This window comes from Crotalus tigris, unplaced genomic scaffold (assembly GCF_016545835.1).
Source record: "Crotalus tigris isolate CLP2741 ecotype Arizona unplaced genomic scaffold, ASM1654583v1 scf7180000019409.675750, whole genome shotgun sequence".
NCBI classification, from domain to species: Eukaryota; Metazoa; Chordata; class Lepidosauria; order Squamata; family Viperidae; genus Crotalus; species Crotalus tigris.
Window position 1 is genome coordinate 399,821 of NW_024097523.1, and position 17,220 is coordinate 417,040.

Genomic DNA, 17,220 nt, shown 5'->3' on the forward strand with positions numbered 1-17,220 from the left:
AGCATCTGACAAGCCTGATTTTCAGTCTTAGGCTTATGTTGTGACTGCAGAAGGCTCCTATAGCATGGCATATCCCAACAGCATTCTTAAGATAAGCAGAGATGTTAACAATTTTGTCTCTGTCCCAAGCTTCAGTTAAGGCAATAGGTTCAGCTGTGTGGGCTCCCAAGAAAGGGAGGGGGGGAGTTCTACAGAGCAGATTTTTTAAAAAAATTGCAGTCTCTGTCAAATGGTCTCCGTCAACCACCAAATAATGTCTATCCAGAAAAAATCCAAAGTCAGGAATTGTCATGTTGGTACCTTCCTTCATCTGTCAGGTAGTCCTCGACTTACAACCACAATTGAGTCCAAAATGCCTCTTGCTAAGTGAGACATTTGCTAAGGGAGTTTTGCTCCATTATATCACCTTTCTGACCACCGTTGTTAAGTGAATCGCCGCAGTTGTTAAGTTAATAACACGGTTGTTAAATGAATCTGGCTTTCCCCACTGACTTTGCTTGTCAGAAGGTCACAAAAGGAGATCACTGACCCCGGGGACCCTGCCACTGTCATAAATATGAGTCAGTTGACAAGCGTCTGAATTTTGATCACCTGTCCATGGGGATGCTGCAATGGTCGTAAGTGTGAAAAATGGTCATAAGTCACTTTCTTCTGTGCTGTTGTAACTTTCAGTAGTCGCTAAATGAACTGTTGTAAGTTGAGGACTAGCTGTAGTCTCAGGAAGCAGACTGCAGGATTCAGTGTTGTACACCGCTTCAGGGTCAAGTTTGGAGCAGCTGGAAGCTCTGCTTCATAAGTGGCCAAACACTGATATGTGACGGCTTGACGTTCAAAGGGAATAGCAGGAACCTCATGAGGAAGAAAAACAGTCAGTGGAGAACCCATAACCGAGACTAGGTATTTGAATGACAGTAGCAGCCAAACCTCACAGGCATCCTAATTCCTATGGGCAACAGTCCCAGCTGTATGAAGCAATGGACTATAGGTGGCTGTTGCCACCCAAAGAGTTGGGTAAGAACATCTGAACATCCTTGTTCTATTCTTTTTTTCCCCCCTTTGCTACTGTGAATGCATTACGAAAACAATGGGCAAACCATGTTACTGTTGAATTGAATGAAAGTAATGAATGTTTCAGTCAATGTTTTATGTGGTCCTTAGGAAATCATGTCTGAGCAAGTACGTGAATTGATGGCAAGCTTGAAAACCGAAAAGTCCTGTGCTCTGTTAGGATGGCTGTCTTTCCAGAACAGCTTTATCTGTGAGCTCTCAGAAAAAGAAGAGATTTATTGCTGGTATCTGGCTTCCTGCTTCTAGTTTTCCTGTAGCTCGCGCACTCTCCGATTTCTGACTTTAAAGCAGCGGTTCTCAACCTGTGGGTTGTGACCCCATTTGGGGTCGAACAACCATTTCACGGGGGTCGCCAAACAACGCAGTCCACCATTTTTCCCCCTTTTCCTTAGCTGTGCTACTCCCTTTTATTATATTGAAAGCCAATAGAATAGACTCTATTCAACAGAGTCTAATTCTATTGGCTTTCAAAAGCCAATAGGAATTGTCCAGGCTGTCTCTGCCCTGCTGAGCCCGCCAAAAGCCCCATTCTGCAAACAGTGCTGCAAGTTGTCTGCAGCGAAGACGAGCTGTCTGGAAGTTTCCACCCCTCCCTGCTGAGCAACTACTAAAAATGTAAGTAAAAGAGGGCCAGGGGTGGGAGGTGGGAGGCCGGCGGGCGCAGGGAGGGTTGCTGGCGCGCGTGGGGCCCAGTGGGTGCCTTATCTCCCTTGGGCTGGGCCAGCTGGTGGCTCAGCCGGTGGTCAGCCTGCTCCGTCTCTGCCGCTTGCCAGCTACGCCTCGGCCGGCGCAGGGGGCAGCACCACACATGCGCAGCGCTCCCGGGCAGGGAAAGTCCTTGACTTACAACCGGTTGGGTAGTCCTCGACTTACGGCCAGTTGGATAGTCCTCAACTTACGACCGGTTGAGTAGTCCTCGACTTACGACCGGTTGGGGGTCACGGCATTAAAAAGGTTGTGAACCACTGCTTTAAAGGGAGGGGAGGATGATTGACAGAAGAGGAATGCAATGCTTCCACAGAAAACCAGGAGCCGAAGCCCTTTGTTTCAGGACTTTAATAATACTTTTTATAACCTGTTCTTTACTGAGAGCCATGATGGCGCAGCAGTTGAATGCAGTATTGTAGGCTGACTCTGCTCACTCGCAGAGTTCGATCCTGACCAGCTGAAAGTTGATTCAGCCTTCCATCCTTCCAGTAAAATGAGGATCCAGATTGTTGGCGGCAATGTGCTGAGTCTGTAAACCGCTTAGAGAGGGCTGTAAAGCACTGTGAAGCAGTATGTAAGTCGAAGTGCTATTTATAACTTCCTAAGATTTGCTCATCAAATTTAATTCTTTGAGTTTGCACTAAAACTTCCTTGTGTGTCTACATGTAAAGAAGGCAAACCATATGAGACTTGAGTCTGACTTATCCTTACTTTTTTGAGACTGGAAACTTGATCTCCGGTGAATTACCATCATTTAGAAACTACAACTTTGTTTCCAGTGCCTTGTTAAACCGAGGAGCGTTATTGTTGAAAAACGTGAGCTAAACTTTGCTCAAGATGTTACAAAGAGGAGTGCCAGGGAAGGTTAGCTCAGATAGGCCTGGGCATATTCACTGAAGTGGAAGAGATGTGAAGAGTGGCCAGTGGGGGAGACAGCCCTGGGGGAAACCAGAAGGTGGGGGGGCCTTGGCAGCATTCATCACTCTCTTCTCTCACAACCATCATGATTCTAGTTACACAAAAGGAAATACATATTTATTTCCTGGTTTTGGGACTACCTAGTAAAGAATTGTCATGCCTTCCTTCATCTCCATCTGTGCTTAAAGAGCCCCTTACTAATCATTTGAGAACACACCCTTGATGTCAACGGAAGAAAAAGACCCATTTACCAAAGTATGAGTGTACAGATAGTCCTTGACTTATAACAGTTCATTTAGTGAGTTTCAAAGTTATAATGGCAACCATTGCAGCATCTCTGTGGTCATGTGATCAAAACTCAAGATACTTGGCAGTATTTACGACGGGTCGCAGTGTCCCAGGGTCACCTGTTCACCTTTTGTGATCTTCTCACAAGAAAGTCAGTGGGGAAGCCAGATTCACTTAACAGCCATTAAAGTGTTGTTACTAACTTAACAAGTGCAGTGATTCACTTAACAGCTGTGGCAAGACAGGTCGTAAAATGGAGCAAAATTCACTTAACAATTGTCTCACTTAGCAACAGAAATTTTGCTTAAAATTTCAGTTGTGGTCACAAGTCAAGGACTTCTGGTACTGTTATCAAAAGCTGAATCCCGAGCCTGTGGACTTCTTCATCTGTCCTTGCAGTTTTGCCATCCTGATTGACAGTAGCATCCCAGGGACTCAGACAGAGAAACATCTTGTGCAGGAGTCAGCAACCTTAAACATTCAAAGAGCCACTTGAACCGCGCTGGAGGAGGAGACTTGATTGAAGAGTTTAATTAAAAAGAAATAGAGGCTGCTGTGCATGAGTTCTCTCTCTCTCTCTCTCTCTCCCTCTCTCTCCCTCTCTTTCACTTTCTCCCCCCCCCTCTCTCTCCAATCTTCTGCTCACTTGGCCAACTGGCCTGATGCTGTTCTCCGACAAGTTGACACACATTCTTATTGGGCTGGCTTTCTCCTGCCCTTGGTCTGCCAGTCCTCTTCCCCCACTGTGTGTGTGTGTGTGTGTGAGAGAGAGAGAGAGAGAGAGAGATGCTGCTTTCTGCTGCTTCCTGCGGAGACACAGCAAAGGCAGGAGCCCCGCCCAATAAGCTTGTCAGCTTGTCGGAGAACAGCGTGAGGCCACTCTCTTTTTTACACACACACACACACACACAGAGAGAGAGAGAGAGAGAGAGAGAGAGAGAAGGGAAGCGCAAGTGCCTCCCTCTGTCTCTGTCTCTCTGCAAATAGTGGAGGAGGACTGGGAGCCACAGGAGAAGGCTCAAAGAGCCACATGTGGCTCCAGAGCTGTGGGTTACTGACCCGTGGTCTTGTGTATTTCAGGCTCCATTCCTTTCCATTTTTAAGTGAATATGCCCAGATCTGGGCTCCAGGCCTTCCTCATCTAAAACGTGAAGTCTTCCGGTGCTTGATTTATTCAGGATGAGAGTACAGTAGAGGGAGCCAATGGCACCAATGCCAAAATGATGAAAAATTCACTGTACTGTCACAAGGCAAATCTGTATTTTCACACTTACATTGTTTATTTAAAATAATTGTTATTGCTTTTTAAATAATAGCAGAAAAAAACAAAAGGAACAAAACATAAAGATACATGCATTATCAAAGAAAGATAACAGGTGCTTAAAAATAGTGAAAAATACAGCAGAAAAAAGAGCATTATGTTATTAGAACAATAAATTGTTACAGTTCTATATGTAATTTATTTCAAATTGTGTGTGTGTGTGTGTGTGTGTGTGTGTGTGTGTGTGTGTAAAACAAACATAATCTGATTTAATTTATCTCCAGATAATCAGAGGACAGAGCTCATACATTTCAGTAAAGTCCTACCTTCCTCTCTCCCCATGAATTTGGCACTATGATGGAGCATCATCCTGTTAATAGTTTCCACCATATATTAATGCATCCAGACTACCCTGGGAAGTTGAAAAAAATGCAGCGCTAAACTATAACATGACCAAGAAAAGTGCCTAAATGCCTTCATCAGAAGCCAAGCTTGACTCAAGGATATGTTGACCTTTTAAGGTTTCCTTTTGTTGAGCTCAGCACTGTTACGTTGTGTCCTTGACAAGTTGCTATCCATTATCAAAGGATAAACGGCTGTGGTCAGACTCAGCAAATGGAAGTTTGCTTCGCTGTCTCTCTAATCGCTTTGGAGCTGCCAACGGAAGGGGTGGAAGATTCCCCGAGGACCTTAACAGCAGTCTCCTCTGCAAAACAGCAGGCAAGGCTTGTTGTGGCAGGAAGTAAGCGATCATCATCTGCTCCTGGCTGCAGATCAGACTAGTATTGAAAGAGGTGGTGGGCTGCCAACCCGAAATATTAGAATTTAGGAAGATCAGGTCAGACATATTTTTCCGCATAACTTCTGGCCCGAGTCATTGCTAGAGTCCTTTTTACTTACTCTATCAAGAATCCTGAATTGGATTCAGCTGGGGCTTACTGCAGTGTTGAACAGTGGCTCAATCAGGGTTGCCACAACCAGTTATGCAAACTGTGTATCACACAGGAGTGGCACATAAGGGAGGGAGCACCAATTGCAAATAAAATAGAGAGAGAAGAAATATGCTATCAGCCATACAAGAATGTTGATTTTGCACGTGCATTCTTGGCCACTGAGACCTATACCTGTGACTCATCGGGAGTCTGCATAACTTTTGTTATGTAATTATATTTAATAAAAAGTGAATCTTAAAACAAAGGTTTTAAGGTGGGACACTAAGTGGGATTCTGCAGAAGGGTACTTTGTATGCCTGCAGTGGTCCTGACTCAATCAAGAATAATTTTAAAAAAATCCAAGATTGCTCCCACCACTTTGTTGTTGTTGTTGTTGTTAGTTGCAAAGTCATGTCTGACCCATCATGATCCCATGGACAACCTTCCTCCAGATCTTCCTGTCCTCTACCATCTTCTGGAGTCCATTTAAGCTCATGCCTACTGCTTCAGTGACTCCATCCAACCACCTCCTTCTCTGTTGTCCTCTTCTTCTATTGCTCTCAATCTTTCCCAGCATTAGTCCCTTCTCCAGTGAGTTCTTCCTTCTCATTAGGTGGCCAAAGTACTTGAGTTGCAACTTCAGGATCTGGCCTTCTAAAGAGCAGTCGGGGTTGATCTCTTCTAGGACTGACCGGTTTGAATGCCTTGCAGTCCAAGGGACTCACAGGAGTCTTCTCCAGCACCATAGTTCAAAGGCCTCAATTCTTTGGCGCTCAGCCTTTCTTATGGTCCAACTTTCACAGCCATACATTGCTACTGGGGAAACCATGGCCTTGACTATACGCACTTTTGTTGGCAGGGTGATGTCTCTGCTTTTTAGTATGCTGTCTAGATTTGCCATAGCTTTCGATAGGCAATTGTTGCCAATCAAGAAAAAAATTCCTGCTTGTAGAATGTTGCAGGGCCTTTAATTGGATTGTGGGGCCTTAAATAATGCAGGATGAGGTGGGGGAGTTACTCTGTGAGCACCTAAATAGTTAATCTGGTGTTAATAGTTAATCTACAGATACTTTCTGTAATATCTTTAAGGCTTTGACATTTTAGACCATATTTTGTATTGCACTTTTGTTAAACAGGTAATATCTGTAATCATTAATAGTAGGTTTTACATATGCTTACTAAAAAATTCTCTAGAGTACGGTAGGATTGAATGTGTAATTAGAGAGAAATATATCAGAGCCCAAGAAATATATTAGCGTGTAAGAAGAGTAATGGGAAAACTCACTGCTTCTGCAAATAAAAGCATTACTTTCAGGAAAAAAACAAATTATTGCTTTTATAATATTTTTTTAAGTATAGGCTGCATCTTTTCCATTCACAATCCCCATGCTGGGCTCAGACTACATGCCCTTGATCCCCAGGCATGCCCTAGATTTATGGTAGCAATTTTGAAAGTGAAGGCTAGATGGCATTACTCTGTAACAAAAACAGTAATAGAGTCCTGAGGTGTCTTAAAAGTCTTAATTGATTTATTATACTATAAGCTTTTGTAAATGGCTCCGTTTCCTCAAAGACGGTAAGCATTATTTTCTTTCAGTGTCCAACACACTTAATTATTGAAATGACACATTTTCTGAGTTTGTACAATATATCAAACCTTAAAGTCATTGAACTGACAGGATTCTTTGCAAAATATTAAGCCATAGAAATCCTAACCAAGATTAAACCTAGCTGAGCTTAATATGAAGTGTGAATCCTGCTGCTAGGACTTCACTAATGTGTTTAAGCATGTGCAAAAGTGTGTACATTTGATGTACATAGAAAAAGAGAATTGGTGCTAAGATTGTAAAATAGGAAAATCAAAGTATTGTAATGCAAAAAAGTGCAAAAATAAAGCTTGGGCTCCAAATTTAAAAATAGTTCTCTTCTGTTTACCTGGAAGAAAATGCCACAATGTTCAACAGGAAGTTATTCCTAAAAATTGGACATGCATAGAATTATACTGCCAATATTGGTTGTGATAGGAAAGAGACAAACTACACAAGCTTCAGGACTGTGTCTTTTCTCTTCCTCCACACTTCCCTACTCCATGGGAAACTGGAGAAATTTGGGTTCTGTATTCTTGCTCAGCCTGCTGCTATCAATAAAGCATCTTCCAGTGGCCCTTTCTTCTTTATATCTGTGTTCTTTTTGTCAAAGTACATCCTCCCAGGCACACAGCTTCAAATAGAGTTGTCCTCTAAAAATGGCATATGGCCACGCTGAACCATGCCTGTGATCCATTCAGCAATGTATGTGCTTCTGTGAACACTGCCTCCGTGTCCTCTCTCCACAATACAGATGGTCTTGCTTCCATCTGGCACCTGGCACACTGTCCCTGACATCAGCATCTCCTTCCAAGGTTAACAATAGCTGATGTAGGCCTGTAAAGCATGCACACTCATCACTCTGGGCCTGGTTCATCAGCATAAATGCTTCTTAACACACCAGTTTTATTATTCATGCAAAACAAATTATTCTGCAAGAGATATATGAAACATAGGGAACTCTCCAATACATTGCCTCTTAAAAACAAGATAAAATGTAAAGCCAGGTGCCAGCCAGTCTAGACTCACTCCTCATCAGTGCTGGATTTTATTGTAAGGATCATCTGCCTGTTGCTTGCTGTCATAGACAGGTTAGCTCAGTGATGGCGAACTAAGTGCCCAAACTGCAACCCAAAACTCACTTATGCATCGCCGGGTGCCGGATGGGTGTGGCCCACTGCATGGGCATGGCCCACTGAGTGGGCGTGGCTACAGTGTTCATGGCAGACTGGATGGGCATGGCCAGCTCAATTTTGGGGAGGGATGCCTGTGGCTGGCTTTGGCATCACCTGGGCAGGCATTGCCATGCATCTGCCCAGCGGGCCTGGCCTGCCTTCCTTCCTTCCTTCCTTCCTTCCTTCCTTCCTTCCTTCCTTCCTTCCTTCCTTCCTTCCTTCCTTCCTTCCTTCTCCCTCCCCTTCTTCCTTTCTCTCTCTCTCTCTCTCCCTTTCTCCAAAGTCCAAACTCATGTGTCCTCCTTCCCCCGCTAGCCTTCTGCAAAGCGCAAATAGACGTCGTGTCCTACTTGTCTTCTCCAAACTCACGCCCACCATCACTTCCAAAGGCCGTCTGCTCACTCACTCGCTCTCTTGCTGCACTCCCGCCAAAACCTGCTCCTTTTATAGGTTCCCCTCTCCCCGCCCAGCTCTCATAGCTGTTCCCGCGAGAGCACTGCTAGATTCGGTTTCCCTGCCCTCTCCACATCCCACTAGTCAGGCGCACATGGAGAGGGGGAGGGGAGTATCCCTCTGGCATGTGTGCCGACAGAAAGGGCTCTGCATGCCCAGTCTGGCACACATGCCATAGGTTCGCCATCATCGGGTTAGCTGAAGGGAGCTATAAGTATTCCACTTATATGATATCCTTTGAAATGTTTCTGGATGTAGTATCTTTTCCCCCTGCAAGAAACACTGGCAGCTTAACCAGTCCATTATTGTGTTCAGAGAACCCTTTTACGTAATCTGCTGATATGGAGGTCAGATGTCCTGCCCATTTCATTAGGCATTCTGCTTCCTCCTGGAGTCCTCTTGATTTTGTTTTGATGCAGACTTTTATTGTGATCTTGGCTAATCTTATCAGAACATCTGTCCCCTTCACCAGGTGTTTCATGTCCATTAACATCAAATACACCACTTGCAGTTCCAGGCAGCTGATTGGCACAATGACTTGAATTGGGACCACTCTTCTTGGGCTGAGCAGGACTGAAGATGACTTCCCCAGCCTCTCAGCTGGAGTCTGTGGTTAACCGCCCTGCTCAGGTTGATGAAGAACATTCTTCATGTAAGACTTGGCTGGCTTCAGCTACTTCAGCCACTTCTGTAACACTCTGGGCAGACTGCATGATAGGCACAACTAGGATCTATAGACTGTTTGGCCCTGAAATGGGAGCAGGGATCAACTGAATTGGTCTGAAATGAAAGTATATTCAAAGCCACTATCATTCTTCCCCTACGGTCTCGCTATTATTGTGTGAATCTGCCTCCTGGAGACTAAAACCTCTCTTATTTTATTTTGCAACTTGAGTAGCTGTTCTGGGGATAGGAACAGCTTGCCTCTTCTCTGTAGATACAGGTACAGCATTTGCTTGGAGGGAGGGAGTTTTTTCTGATTGAATCTGTGATTTCTCAGGATTGGACTATCCAAGCTTATGCTATTCATTGTCCTTCCCCTTAAAAACATATTATAAGCAAATCCAGTGCTTTTTTTGTAAAAAAAAAAAAAAAAAAAAAGGTGCCAGAACTCCCACATGTCATACAACCCACCTTGCCTACTCTACAAGGTTCCATCCAAAAAAGGTGCCGGAAGTCCGTTCTGGGCGTTCTATGACAGATCATCTAGATCAGTGGTTCTTAACCTGGGCGATATCGCCCCTCAGGGGGCTATTTTGTTTTTCAGGGGGCGATGGAACGAAAAGGGAGCGATATGGGGGCGATGGAGCGAGAGGTTTTGGGGATACTTTTGAGACTTTTTCATACACTGAATCACTGTATGTCGTACAAAAACATAAGATCGCTCGCTATTAATGGATTGAATTGTGTTTTCAAATGTTCCCCCAGCTAGCTTCAGTACAGAACGCCGTACATATGTGAATACACATTGCTTATCTTCATGTGCATTGAGCAGCAGCCTCTACCCATACAGTGGCGCGCCATTGGCCAGAATGGGCAGTGATGGAGGGGGGAGCGCTTCTTTCGAAACATCACATGCTGAGTGGCTGTCCCCTGTGATGTCAGCTGTAATGTCAGCTGTAATGTTGAAGATCTCTGAACACGGTGATTTAAGAATGCGATTAACAAAAATGGTTCCAGATATCAAGAAATTGGCATCGGCTCACCAAGCACAAGGCAGCCATTGATTTTTTTTTTTGCTTTTTATGTACATACATTTTTTTCGTTAATAATTGTCTGAGCTTTTATCATTGTATTTGCTTGCATTGGATTTCACATTCCAGTTTGAGTTTTCGGCTTCGTTTTTGAATTTTTGTTGTGCTCTGTAAAACATTTTGTATGTCTCTTTGTATTGTACTTTTTTAGCATGCACTCCACTTCGATATTATATTTTCTTTGTGTCTTTTTAATCCTTTTTACAGTGTGCGTGACTATATATACTTTCCTCGAATCTTAATTTAGTTTCAGAGTTTTCGTCTTGAAATTCTTAGTTCCTGCATTGCGGTTTGTTCTTATGCCCCCTTTATATTTCTTTTTACGTCTTAAATTTCACTTGTAATTCAATCATTAAATGTGACGGGTGGCACCAAAATTTTTCACACAGTTGAGATATGGGAAAATGACTGGAAATAAATTATTGGCATCAATATGTCCTGATGACAATTTTAAAGAAAATAAAAAAGTGTTTGCATAGATTGAAGACTTATTTCCTATGTTGTGATTGAGAGGTTATGTTGGGGAAGGGTGGGCGATGACAACTTCCTCATTGGCTCAAGGGGGCGATTTGTTCAAAAAGGTTAAGAACGACTGATCTAGATAAGCAGACATTACAGACACTTAAGTGTTCAGGTTGTCTATCAGATTTGCAATCGCTTGAGTAAACACAGAGTGCTGAAGTTACACCAAAGGAAAGAGCTTCAAACTGCTGTTGCTCCTGTCCAACCTTGAATCTGAGGAGTCTCTAGTGTGCTCATCTGATAGAGATGTGCCAATAAGTATCCAACAGATTTATGGATGTTTTCTGGATGCCTGGTATGATGGATCTCATAGTCTCCATCCTGAACACCCGGTGTCTGATGAACTTGTTTAGAAGCTTGAAGATTCTGCATAGATCCATTCTTCTTCAGCACTATATACAAAGAATAAAGCACAGGGTAGATTTTGTTTCCTGAGTTGGCGCCTTTCTGTCATTACTAATTTTCTGTACATGGTCTATTGTTTCCTTCATGTTTTGTTGTTTCTCTCTGCTCTTTAAGGTGGGACACTTGGTAAGAATTTGACCCCTGATCTTGCTTTGAATTTCATTGCATAGCTTATTCAGACTGTTGCAGGATCCCAGGATTTGCCATTATTCAGGCTGTCTCCAACACCCACTTGTCTTTACCAGTAAACTCTCAGGTATGCCCAAATAATAAATACTGCAAGCATTCATCTTCCTGAGAGATGATGGCATCAATCCGAGGAGTATTTGTATTGAAACGTACCCCTATCTGATTCAACTGCTGGTAGATGTCCTAAGGAGCCCAAGTTTCTCCTTCCCTGCATCACACTCAAAACTTACCACAAATTTTAATTCCTGGAAGATGAACATCTCCTTTTATGCAGGTGCCAGGGAATATTTCTTGTCTAGGATGGGATCAATGGACCTCCCAAATAGATTCTTCCTTCCATAAGGCTTGTTCACTATTGTTCCAGCTCTTGGAACAATAGTGTGCACAATCTACACTTTACATCTATCTTGATTGCCAGTAATGTTGTCTTATGCACCCACCTTAGTGAACGCTTTATGCACCATCAATATTGTGAAATAATCAGCCCTTGGGATGACTGATTCAAAGACCCAGGATGGAGTCATCAGCACTAGTTGCAGCTACCCATTCCATATCTTCCAGGATAGAAGATAAAATGGAGAATGTAAGCTTTGGCTTTTTTTATTTTTTTTAGTTTTCATCATTGCTTGCTGATATTTTAGCAAAGGAAATCTTTAGAAAAAAGTTTAGCAATCTCAAACCTAGCTTAGAAGTGTTGGGGACGATAACTTGGTGCTCCCTCTCCCCCTCCCCCAACTATTGGTGCTATTGGTAGTAGCTTTCTGTATCTCCAAATCCAGGGCTTAGCTTCTTAGAACCTGCTGCAATAACTTGCAATCCTCATTTATTAGAGACTTCATTAAGACAAAGTAGCTCTAAACCAGTGGTTCTCAACCTTTTTAATGCCGCGACCCCAACCGGTTGTAAGTCGAGGACTACCCAACTGGTCGTAAGTCGAGGACTACCCAACCAGTCATAAGTTGAGGACTTTCCCTGCCCGGGAGTGCCGCACATGCATGGTGCCGCCCCCTGCGCCGGCCGAGGCGTAGCTGGCAAGCGGCAGAGATGGCGCAGGCCGACCACCAGCTAGGCCACCAGCTGGCCCAGCCCAAGGGAGGTAAGGCACCTGCCGGGCCCTACACACTCCAGCAACCCTCCCTGCGCCCGCTGGCCTCCCACCTCCCACCCCTGGCCCTCTTTTACTTACATTTTTAGTAGTTGCTCAGCAGGGAGGGGTGGAAACTTCCAGACAGCTCGCCTTCGCTGCAGACAACCTGCAGCACCGTTTGCAGAATGGGACTTTTGGCGGGCTCAGCAGGGCAGAGACAGCCTGGACAATTCCTATTGGCTTTTGAAAGCCAATAGAATTAGATTCTATTCAAGAGAGTCTATTCTATTGGCTTTCAAAAGCCAATAGAATAAAAGGAAGGAAAAGGGGAAAAAAATGGCGGAGTGCGTTGTTTGACGACCCCCGTGAAATGGTCGTTCGACCCCAAATGGGGTCCCGACCCACAGGTTTAGAACCACTGCTCTAAACAATTTGAATCGCTTCTTCCCAGGCTTGTTGCAGCTGCCATTTATAAGAGGACATTCTCCTCTCTTGCAATTAACCTTCCTCTCGCTATTTTCCCAGAATCCCAATAATATCTCACACCCACACTGGAGGAGTCTGAGATGGCTCAAAGAGGTCTTCAGAGGGGTTGGGGGTGGAGGCACTCCAGTTGGAGCAACCCATTCCTTTACCTGCCCATGCCTCATTATCAACCTCACCCTGGAGGGTAGAACTGTGGCTGGACTTCACTCTGCTGCTTCTGAGGGAGAAGAGAGCAGGCATCTCTGCTCATTCCAGCTGGTCCTCCTAAGCTGTATGCAGCTGGTGCTGCTTAGTGAGTCTGCTGGGGAGAAAAAACGGGGTGGCAGAAAAACAGCCATGAATTCCCTATCCTTGCTTGCTATGGAAAGAGAACCTAGCTACCTTGTTTTGCTCTCCTTTCTACTGCCGCTTCCCCACCGCTCCATGCTTGTGACAAAGGAGCTGGTGTCTTTGTCCCTGTTCACCAGGCCAGCACATGAGCATTTATGCCATATCTCTTCAGTTTCTGCATTTTTTTCTTGCTAACTGTTCCTCTCGCTCGCTCTTTCCTTTTTTTCTCTCTTCTAATCCTACAGCCTAAAATGGAGCTAACGGAAAGCCTTCCTCGGTTGCCGAAAGCAAAGCTAAGGTTAGATGATGGAGCAGGGCTTAGATACAGCTGGAAGGCGAAACATTTGAACCCTGCCTTCTAGTCCAGTGTTTCCCAAACTTGACAATTTTAAGGCATGAGGACTTCTACTCCCAGAATTCCACAGCCAGCGTTGCTGGCTGTGGAATTCTGGGAGTTGAAGTCCACATGCCTTAAAATTGTCAAGTTTGGGAAACACTGTTCTAGTCAGAAGGGGAGAGGTCAATAGTTTCCTGTCAGCTCCATCTTCAGGTGGCCAAGAACAGCTTTGTCTCGGGATCAAAAGCTGCTTCTACCTCATATTTTTGAAGTTGTAAAATAGTTTTGATATATATCACATTCAGCCTCTGCTGAACTTCTATGTATTCAAATACTTGCTGAAGATGCAATACCAACCATAAGCTCCCATTGGGCAGAATAGGATTTATGTCTGAATAAAGATGCCTACCTTTCCATTGGGAGAATCTTTCTAGTGTTTTTCTGTTGCTCGGTTGTTTAAAATCACTCTTGCATCGTGCAATTTTACAGTATTCGTTATTTCCACGTTAGGGATGTAAACAGCCACTCACCACCACATCCTCCTCCTCCTCCTCCTCTACACATTATAAGACAAAAGAGGCATAGAGCTATGTGCATGCCCAGAGAGAAGCAAATCCAGCTAAAATATTTGCATCCCTTTTCAGGAAAGCACCTCCAAAGAGCGCTGCAGAGGGTGGCTAGTGCAAGGCAACTGGCAAGAGGGAGAATCTAATAGATATTGCTCATAGATGCTGGATAAAAGGCAATTGGTGGTTTAACATATGCTTTCAATGAACTGAACTGATCGAAGCCAAACTTCACTTGTGTTTGTTTTGCTGCCTGTCGGGCATATTTCTTTCTAAATAACTAAATAGGTGCCATTTTTCTCTGTGTGCTATTTTTCTGTCTTTCTCCCTCCTCTTTCTTTCAGCCAACACCCTTCATTTCTGTGCTTTCCTCTATTATTAAGCTAAGTCTTCCTCCTCTTAATCAAGCTGATTCCTCTGAATCATCTCCATACACCCCCATTTCTCCTCTTTCTTTCTCTTTCTTCCCCTCCCTTTTTCTCCCCCCCCCCATATCTCCTTTTATTGCCTGCTTTCCTCCTGCCTGTCTTGTCTCTGGCGTGCTCTAGGTGGCGCTTTGGGTACACGAGCTAGACAGCCTCCTAGACGCACAGTCTCTTTGTAAGTAGGAGAGGCTACTGATCCTTCCGCCAGCTCTCACAGCATCCCCACCTCTTTGCAGTACTGGCCAAAGCCACTGAGATAGAGATAAGAAAGCAGCAGAATCTGAGCTCAGATGACGAGGAGAATACAGCTTGTTAAAGAGATACATCCTTCGACCCAGGCTGGCTTCTCCATCTCTCCAACTGCTAACATGGAAAATAGAAGGAATGGCTGTGTGGTAGACCCACCTCGCTTTTCCCTGAAGCAAATCAAGTTCCACGGACTTCACCAGGTCTTCTCAGTCCACCTGTCCTGCCCACAACGTGCCTTTTGGCTGATGGCTGTCCTGGCTTCCATGGCCTTGCTATTGACCTGGTCTTCCAACCGCATCCATTATCTGCTTTCCTGGCCTGTTCACACCAAGCTGCATATTCTCTACTCCCCCAACCTGACCTTCCCTGCTGTCACCCTCTGCAACAACAACCTGGTGCTGCTGCGTCGTATGAGTCGAGCGGATCTCCACCTCAGTGGCTACTGGCTTGGTCTCCTCAACAGAAACTTGCAGCCAGTGCCTGCTGTGCAGACCCTTCTGTGGGATCCCCAGTGGTTCTGGTTGGGGAACCTGCTGGACTTCTCCCATTATCTGCCCCCCTTGCCAACACAGGAGCAATCCACACAGCGTTTGCTGGACCAGCTGGGCCACCAGCTCGAGGAAATGCTGCTCTCCTGCCACTTTCAGGGTGAGCGCTGTGGCCCCCACAACTTCACCACTGTAAGTCAGGATGGGGAAAGGGAACTCTTGGTGAGGACAACGGACAACTGTTGGGTCCTGCAATCGCAAAGTTAATATTTCAGCAGACTACTGAAGTGTGGGTATAAGCAAGGGTGGGATTCAAATAGGTGAACCACCGGTTCTATGTGTGGATGCCACTTCCGGAAGTCCATTCTGGGCCTGGACAACAAAAAATTAGCTACCGGTTCTGCCGAAGTGGTACGAACTGGCTGAATCCCACCACTGGGTATAAGGTGATCAAATGATCTTCAGAAGCCATTTTTAATTTTGGGGAGGAGGCAAGGGCTGTAATGGTCTGGCAATGATGCAAGGATCATGCGTGTAATGGATAGGGCTAGGAAGTGAATTTTTTTCACTGGTTTTAGAGAAAGCCTGAGCAGATGGCAGCCTCCCTTATCTAGGCTAATAAATTAAGCGGGTTCAGTCAATAGTTTGGAATGCAAGCTCTCAGTGAATAACAAGGCTGTATGTTAAGTTAGGAAATCACAACCAGATCCTTTAAAAGGCAAATGGCCAACCAATTCCATACTGTACTATTGTCAAAACAAGCTCAATTCAAAGGCAAAAAGTTTGGGAATTTTCTTTTTAAAAAAATATGTTCAGTTTATTCCCAAGATTGTGTGACAGAAAATAATAAGCCTTTTAATTCTCAGGATGGTGTTTTGAGTCGGACTTACAAAAGAGGATTGGGACTGTATTGCACTTTGCTAACAGTTGGGTTAACTTAAATGAAAAAGAAAAAAGAATTTAACCTGCTCTTTTGAGAACAGAGCAAGAAAGAGAAGTGATATCTGAAACTTGGGAGTACATAAAATAATAATTTTGCTTCTTCTTTGAACCATGGTTTTTTTTTTGTAATTTTGATGGATCCAGCGGAAAGGAAAGGGTCAGAGTTATATGTGTTTTAGTCTTTTTTGTGTCTGCTATTTCTTTCTGCGATCACTGAAATTGGAATGTGTATAGAAATGGGTACCCTATGAATTTCTACGTGAACAGAAGTCATGAAAACACACAGCCAGCAGCTGATACATTATAGGTCAGCATGTCTTTTAATCTTCAGGCATTTGGAATTTATTAAGGTGACCAACCGTCTTCCTTTAGGGAGGACAGTCCTCCTTTTGTAAGTTCTGTCCTCCCTCAAAAAGTGTCCTCCTTCATGTCCTCCTTTTCGATATTTGAAGACTAATCTGCAGGGCTTTTTTTTTCTCATAGAATGCTCAGAACGGCGTTCCGGCATCTTTTTTTAATGGTTTTTTTTTCAACTTTTGCATGAGCTGTGCTACTCCCCCTATTGGCTTTCGAAAGCCAATAGGAATTGCTGCTGAGCGCAATTTTATTTACAATATTTTTTCTTCAATTTATTTGTGTCCTCCTTTTCATTGTAAAAAAGTTGGTCACCTTAAATTTATATATTAGTATTTTGGATAGCATTTTCGCCTTTACCACCTTAGTTGTATCCTGGCTACCTAGCTTTGCTATACTATTCTTCTATACTTTTCAGTGTTGTTACTTTCTCTAGTTCTAACCAGGAATTCCAATTCCTTTCCAATCCTGAAGTTTAGAAGCAGAATACAATAGGCAAAACAAATTAAAAATTCATAGAGTTGAATAGTGAACCTTCAACTGAGGGGGTGGATGGCAATTTAATGGAGCAACAAAGAGAAAGGGATTGCAGCATATAGATAAAATTGCATGGTGAACTTATACTAGGCTTCATGATGTAGACTTCATGTAGACTGATGTAAAACCAGGACTGTTATTGTTCAAACTGTACATGGAA

At 44.0% G+C, this 17,220-nt stretch overlaps 1 protein-coding gene across 3 annotated transcripts in view; it reads left to right on the top strand.

Annotated features, from left to right (window-relative positions):
- ASIC1 (acid sensing ion channel subunit 1) overlaps positions 1–17,220 on the top strand; it is a 217,891-nt gene that overhangs the window by 180,184 nt on the left and 20,487 nt on the right. The window contains exon 1 of one of the 3 annotated variants that reach the window (XM_039362270.1): positions 14,570–15,419. The exons of the other annotated variants lie outside the window; for them this stretch is intronic. Coding sequence (XP_039218204.1) covers positions 14,781–15,419 — 639 coding nt within the window. The 5' untranslated portion in view covers positions 14,570–14,780. Of the gene's footprint in view, positions 1–14,569; positions 15,420–17,220 lie in introns of those variants that run through there. 3 annotated transcript variants of the gene reach the window in all.